This window comes from Neolamprologus brichardi, chromosome 1, assembly GCF_056152115.1.
Source record: "Neolamprologus brichardi isolate AB-2024 chromosome 1, ASM5615211v1, whole genome shotgun sequence".
Lineage (NCBI taxonomy): Eukaryota > Metazoa > Chordata > Actinopteri > Cichliformes > Cichlidae > Neolamprologus > Neolamprologus brichardi.
In genome coordinates this window covers 35,854,566-35,862,263 of record NC_142104.1, presented here as the reverse complement: position 1 = coordinate 35,862,263, position 7,698 = coordinate 35,854,566, and the positions used below count along the sequence as shown (strand labels likewise).

Genomic DNA, 7,698 nt, shown 5'->3' with positions numbered 1-7,698 from the left:
CTATGGCAGAGAATGGGGAGGGGGCTGACACACCGTATCCATCTACAGCAGACTTCCGCCATTTTGACTAGAAAAAAAAGAAGGAAACAGAATTTGGTGATGACACACACACACACACACACACACACACACACACACACACACACACACACACACACACACACACACACACACACTTCATCAGTAGCTATGCCTCAGATTAACTGAAGCACTGCATCATTTTGAGAATGAACATTATCAAGTTGGTAAACAGCTTAACTGATATTTTTGGAGTTTCTGTGTGATGTGGTGGACTTGGTCTGAAAATAGTCTCATCCCAGATCCCCAAAGCAGCAGCAGGACTGGTTTTTAACTATGGAGGACATAAGACTGAACGGAGACATGAAATATTTAACACAGAATTATAAGAAGGGCCACAGACAGTTTAGAAGATTTTGTGTTGAAAAAAACATTTAATTTGTGTCTAACAGCTCAGATCTGATAATAAGCTTAATAATATTACACTGATACACTCTCACACCTTGTTCCAAAAATTCACATATGTATGCATACATATTATTATTATTATTATTATTATTATTATTATTATTATTATTATTATTATGTTAAAAAACTGTATCTCTACATCAAGAACATTTCCTTTGCTTTTAGTGATGTGACACTTTCAAGAAAATGCAGCGTTATTAAATCGGTTTTTAAACTTCAGCAGATGTATTTGAATTTTTGTTATCAACAAATTAAATAAATTTGACACATTCACAATCACCTGATTTAAAGATTAATGGTTAGTGGACGATAATTAGCACATAAATATCCCTGCATGCAGTTCGTTTGGCTGGGGGTCTGCAGAATGAGTGTTAGGTGTGTTGCTTAGTAACAAGTAGCGCAAAAGGAGCGAAATAATGTCGTAAAATAATTCACAGAACATGAATCGAACGGTGGTGTTTGCCTCCCATCAGTGATCACCAATTGGAAGTCATATTTCCCAGTCCAACGCTGGTGTCAGACTGACTACAGCCGAAACCTCCTTCTGCTCCAATCACGTGACAGTGGGAGTCCGTGGAGGTTTAATTCCCTTCCAAGAAGGCCAGTTCTAATCTGCCGCTATATACAACTATTAAAGAAGAAAACACTGAAGTTCTTTGATTGCAGCAGATGCAGAGGTGCTGCACGAGTGTGGCACGGGGAGAAGTGAAGACTGGAGAGCAGGCTGAAGGAGTACAAAGGTCAGGCCGCGCAGAGAGGAGGACGGGAGGTAAGAAGCTCGCCAAATAACAAAATAAGCAGTTTTTGTGTTATGAACTGTTATTGGACTTTTTACAGTTCAGTGTGCTGCGTCTGTGTCAAACTAAAGCCCGTCAAAAAGTACAAATGCAGTTATTTTAGTATTTGAACACATTTTTTTAAGTTACTTGTGAAAACACTTAAACACGTTCACGCAAGTTTTTCACGCACTTAAATATTTAAAGTCTTGTGAATTTCCAAACTCTCTGAAATTGATTGAGCCGCGCTACACGAGGTTCACGCTTCTCCTGAGAGTACAACGCGCACATTTATATGGTTTGAAAGGGCTCAGGCTTTAGTCTAATTGCTTTCTGCTTAATTGAACTGATTGGCTAATTGGCTGTGACACAATAAGGGCGTACGCGGAGATAAACGCAGCTACGTCGTAATGAAGGCTTTTGCCGTTTCTGTGGTGGAGACAGACAAACACTTCTTGGGCGTTTCTTTTACTTCTCATAGTTTAATGCAAACTCAAGGTAGAAGGTAAAAAATAAAAAGACAGAGAAATGTATTTATGTGGGTTAAATTGAGCATAAACGGTGGTGTTTATAGTGAGTGAGGCAGGGTGAGAAAGTGTGTCAAGTTAATAGTTTGAGGTTGGAGAATAAAGCAGCTCACTCTCCGCTCTTCAGGAGTTGGAGAAAGTCTGTCAGCAGCGCTATCAGCCTGCTTGGAAAGGCAGCGGAGCAGAGCTGCAAACACACACACAGCTGAGTGACAACCGGGGCAGTTCATGCGCTCGTGTCACCAAGCAGACATATAAGTCACGCTGGCATCTGATTTATAGACGCGCTGCAGATTCACGCGTCATTTAACGCGAAGCCACAGCGTATATTTCACCTGCAGACCCAGCGCGGCCTCCGCGTCAGCCCTGCTGCATGTGGCAGTGCGCAGAAGGATGCCTGCTGCTGCTGCTGCTGCTGCTGGGTTATTACCGCACACACACACACACACACACACACACACACACACACACACTGAAACACTACCTCATTTTCCTAAACATTATTCTCAAGTGGTTTTACATTCGGGTCTTTATGGAGATGGAAGAGTCATTTAAACCCATTTAATGCGTAAAGTTTTTATTTTTTTTATTTAATTTAATCCATGTATTTAAACTTGTTAAACGTAGAATTTACGAGGATTTTATTTTCTTGCAAAATGTCTTTTCAGTTATTTGAGTAGGCACGATCTACTGTGGTCTCGATAAAACATTCATTCAGCGTTTATTATCAAAATAAATAATTAAATGTTATGAATAATCCAGGATTCCTGATAGGTAATCGCTGGTTTGGGCCAGTGCATATTTGCAAGTGATTAATCACAATGTCTGCAGCGGCACAAGTAATGCGAGCGCTCCATTAAACCGCTATGAGGCTGTTAATAGAAACCCACCGCGGCCTTGACACTGTGCTACTGTAGCACACAGCTCGCTGTTTTCTGTGAGATTCCACTGTATGTTACAAAGCTCTATATTGGTGGTTACATGCACAAATTGTTAGAATGTATTTTGAATAATTTCGTGGCTTCATGTCGGGTGGGGAACAGTGTTTTTGGGGCTACCCTGGTTCATGAGGTGGGTTATCGAGTCAGGGTCACCCACCAAGCCCCGTGGAGGCGAGTGAAGGCTGGGGTTATCTTCTAGAATATTTTTATTTATTTATTTATATTTAATTACATTAAAGCCTCACTTTAGTCCGCATAGGTTCAGTCCGGCCTGCTGACCCGAGGCAATGACGAGGGTTGATACAGCAATTACCAGATAATTACCGGACATGCATTCAAATGAAAACGCAATAATAATAATGCACATTATAGTCTGGTGGTGTTGGGAATGCTACCAAGATACCAAGGCTCAGAGGAGGGCACCGTTTCTACACCACAGCTGTAAGGCTGACCCGGTGAGAGGAGCAGTGGGCAACGAATCACTTTCTCCCAGCTGCGTTCACACACCGACTGAGCAACTGCGTGTAGCACTGTAGCAAAGCTCTTGTTGCAGTGTGTGTGTGTGTGTGTGCGTGTGTGTGTGTGTGTGTTTCCAAGAAAATAACCCACTGAGATCCCCCCTCAGAGCTCAAAGTGCGCACTGCACAGGCGCAGAACGCGGCTTGTCGATAGAGAAGCTGAAAGGCACTAAGGCAGCCGAACCGAGCCGCACTTCCCAGCGGACAGCCGCCGCTGCTGCAGCCGTCAGGACAGCGCTCGAGACGAGCAGTTATCTTCTGAAAGCACGTGCAGCCGCGGTGGGAAGGGGAGGAACCCCGCTGTTCGCAGGCCGAGGACCGAGCTGCTGTGCGCGGAGATGGATTTAAGCAGATGATAGCTGACTGCGTGAGGTACAGTAGAGAAGCGTCCGCGCTGCCGGCCGACTTGTAAATAGTGCTGTTTGTTTCAAGAGGGGAGAGCGATGCTGTGTCATCGAGAGCGTGATACTCTGTGGGGGAATCAACCCACTGTAATTAACCCACTGTGCTCAATCCACAGAGAAATGTGACAAGGAAGCGCTGAAACTGACAGTGAGAGAGAGAGAGAGACAGAGAGACAGCCAGGCTGAATGACAAGTCTAGCTTTTTATTTACTTGTTTTTATTGATATTTATTTATTTCAGAACATGTGCATGCTGACTTTTTTGACTGGCTGTTATTATTATTATTATTATTATTATTATTATTATTATTATTATTATTACTTTAACATTATTAAGAAAGCTGACTTTCACATTTTCTTTACAAACACTGGCCTGTGCTGGAAGTTTTCACACACCAGCTTCAAAGTAATTCGTTAATGATACTACATGCTATTTAAAATATTTCAAAATGATGGTTTGTTTCATATATTTTATAATATTTGTGTTGAATGGAGGATGGTTTGAAAGCTTTTCGTGTTCAGTTTTTTGATTGTTTTAAAATATTATTGGGAAGCCCAGCTTTATAAGAAATATGCAAGCTGCTGTGATTTTGCATTTTACACTAAACAGTGACGTAGATTAAATTTGCTTTATTGTTTCCATGCATCAGTATTTGCTCATTTTATTTTGAGGAGTTTTTGTTTGTTTGCATGGAGGTTTAAATGCTGTCAGCTGATTAGAAGCAGTGGAAGGTGTTTTTTTCCATGTTTTCTTTACGTCCTCATCAGCTAACGTTGTTGGTTGTTGAGGTCGTGTTGAGCACTGATGTCAGGCCTTCATGGTTCAGAGCTGTTGACACAAAATGGCGGCAGATTGAAATGTGTTACATCTGCCTCACACAGTTAGCACATCTCCACACACGCACTGTTTTTAGCGTCTTAGGCTTTTGGTATTTGCTGCTTCAAACTCTGCAGGCTTTCTGCAGACCTCTGGGAAATATGTGAACAACACTGACGCTGATAGCGTGGGCATCATAAACAGGAGACATCTAAGTTAAACGTGTCAGAGAACGCCACACCAGCATAGACGGTTGTTGCAGTGTTTCCCACAGGGGAACATTAAAAACCGTATTTTGTGGCAGAACCTTTAATTGTTTTATTAAAAATCAGATTTGACCTGCATGATATTTTCATTTCAAAATGCAAAGGTTCAAAACGATTGGTGCTTTAAGATGGCTGCCAAGTTTCACGACTTTCTTCTGCGAGGCCTTCGGCCAAACAGTTTTCCTGCTTGCAAGACAAGTAAAAGTGAAGGTTTGCAGTTAAACGAGCAGCTCGTCTGCATTTGTGTGCAGTTAGTTTCCCCTGTTTCTTGCTTGCTTTGCTGCACAGCCATCACTTCTTTGTCTGTCAGTGCACTATAATATTTTCCAAGCAGATTAATTTAGATGATCATTTCTCCCTGTGAGCAGCAGGAACAAACCAGACTCATTCAGGATTCACACGTTTAAATAAAACCTTTAGATGCTGAAAACATATTTGGTGCCATGGATTTGTTTTCATGTATTTATTTACAGTCTATCGAAATGTTATAACGGACAGAAATATGTGCGGAATAGTCCTCGTGTGTGAGACAGAAACAGGCTCATGCATGTGCTGCTGGCTTGTGCTCATCAGTTAAACAGAACTAGTGAAAGGCCGAGATTCACACTGTACAAAAAAGAGAAAAGAAAAAAAGCTTGTAGCTGTTTCTTCGTCAGATCTTATCTTTATTAGCTTTCACAAAGGTCTCCGTCCGTTTACACTGGATGCCACCTCTCCAGTTTCATGGCTGAGAGAGTGGTTTCTCTATGTTTACAGGCTCACGTCCACAGTGTGCAGCCCGGAGGCTAGGAGACCGCAGCAACAGGTTTCACACTAGCATACTTACAGAAGTACAGAAGTATTTCCAACCATTAGAAATGATCTGAAAACTAAACTGTAGTTAGAAAATGTCACTTTGTCTGACTTTGTGGAGTTAAACAAAAGCATTTGAAGCAGAAGTAATAGTTGTAAACTACGACGCACACAGAGAGCTGCATCGAGGTTTGAGGCAGGAACAGAAGCAGAAACAGCCGCAGCGACTCTGTACGAGTCTCCCATGTTAACGATGTATTACTTTGACTTGATTTTTTTCTGTTAACAGTTCTGTGTTTCAAATCGAAATGAAGATTTCAGCCTTTCAGAGCTGCACTCTCAGCTGTATCTTTACTGCAGCGATGTTCACTGTACAGTGTGTCAGCCTAATTTACTGCTGAGGCTTTGACCCTTTTGTGGAGTCTCGTGCACAAATCTTTAATAAAGTCTGAGCTCGGCTGTCATGGAGCTAAACGTGTTTAAGTCTCTACGGGCCGAGGTTCACATGAGATGGTCATCAGGTGCTGGCATTTTCTAGATTAATGGATGAACTGGAGCAGTGCAGAGTAGCTCAGTAGCACAGAGAGTTTTGTGACCCTCAGAAAAATGTTTGCCTCGTTACTGGCGTGAACTTCAAACGGAAAATTGTGCTGATGCATCGTTCATATCGACTTAAAAGCAAACAGCGTGTGAGGAGAGACGAGAAATATGGAAACCTCAATCCTCTGTTGTGCCACTTGAATAGTATCACTGTATTTTCAACATTTGTGTCTCTCTGTTTGTATGCCCAGTATTAAACCACCACTTGGCTCAGGTTTCCTCCATAGAAGACTTTGAGAGAATTTATCAACAACAGCAGCCAGTGGTACCTGCACACCCAGCCCAAACCAAAGATTTCAACTACAAAAATAAAGGCTGCATATATACATTCACATTTTCAAAAATGCTTCAATTGGGTCTAAAAATGTCATTCAAATAGAAAATCTTTCATTGGCTAAAAGTGTGCGGTTTGTAATGGAAACCTGACTTCATTCTACAAAAGCTTAGCTGGACGTTTTTATTTTGGAGAAGGGGTAAGTTTTACACACTCCAATTAAATCGTAGAAATTCATATTTAAATTCAAAAACCGAAATATGTAAGATAATGGCCCGCAGCCGTGCAGGCTCACAGTCGCAAAACATGTGATCTGCACTCACACTGACGTGCAATCTGTTACGTTTGTGTAAAAAACACAAAGGTGTGGCAAAAAGATGAATAAAAGGGAGAGTTGTTTTATTTCAGATCATTTTTTAAGTTAATAAAAACGAGTGTTTAAAACATTTAATGAAAAACAAAAACTTTGAAATAAAGTTTTACATAGCAAAAAATGACCATAGCTTAATAAAGTTCTTGGCACCACTGATTTAAGGCCAATGCTGTCTCACAGTAATAGAGTATATACAGGAGTATACTTTATAACTGTATATGACATGAGGCTACATTACATCTGGAAAGTGTCCTGTGCCAGGCCTGACCCACAGTGGCGGTTCCCCTCTGCTTTCACTGCTGCTCACTGATAAATCTGACAGCTGGGTATTCTTCTAATCCTGCAGCGATGCTTCAGGAGAAAGCTTCAGCTGTGACGGACGAACATGTGAGCCGGCTCCAGACCGGCGGGGAGACGGATCTGCTTCCAGACCAGTCGCGACTGGGCCTGTCCACAGCTCCCACCGTTCCCAGCTCCACCGAGCCCGACCAGGTACGCACGGAGGGCAATCTTGCATCTTCTGGATGGACTGTGAAATAGTACGCTTTGGGCTGATTTATAAATTGCTCCATTTGGTTTTTATATGCAACTATTTTGCATTTTCTTGGATGGTCTGAGTCGTTTTGATTGTAACTGTGACTCTTCCTTCAGAACATTGAGAACATTAAGGTCGTCCTGCACGAGAGGGAGCTGTGGAAGAAGTTCCACGAGGCCGGTACGGAGATGATCATTACTAAAGCGGGGAGGTGAGTGAGGCGTGTTTCTGGTGAACCATAAAAAATTAAAAGAAATGTTTGAGTTCATGTTTGCAGTATTATTTCCATTTTACAGCAGAGTAAATACTCTGCTGTAAAAATACTTTAAAAGAGCTACATTCAAAATGTAATCTAAGAAAATCTACAGTTTCTCATGGTTTTTTCAGCCC

The 7,698-nt window shown here is 41.8% G+C and overlaps 1 protein-coding gene across 3 annotated transcripts in view; it reads left to right on the top strand.

The window, feature by feature from the left end:
* Positions 1–1,155: 1,155 nt before the first annotated feature.
* Positions 1,156–7,698, top strand: part of tbx4 (T-box transcription factor 4) — a 30,919-nt gene continuing 24,376 nt past the window's right edge. The window contains exons 1-3 of one of the 3 annotated variants that reach the window (XM_006799306.3): positions 1,156–1,255; positions 7,120–7,265; positions 7,425–7,519. In XM_006799306.3, the coding sequence (XP_006799369.3) occupies positions 1,156–1,255; positions 7,120–7,265; positions 7,425–7,519 (341 nt within the window). The other 2 variants (XM_035911373.2, XM_087845048.1) reach the window with 2 other exon arrangements.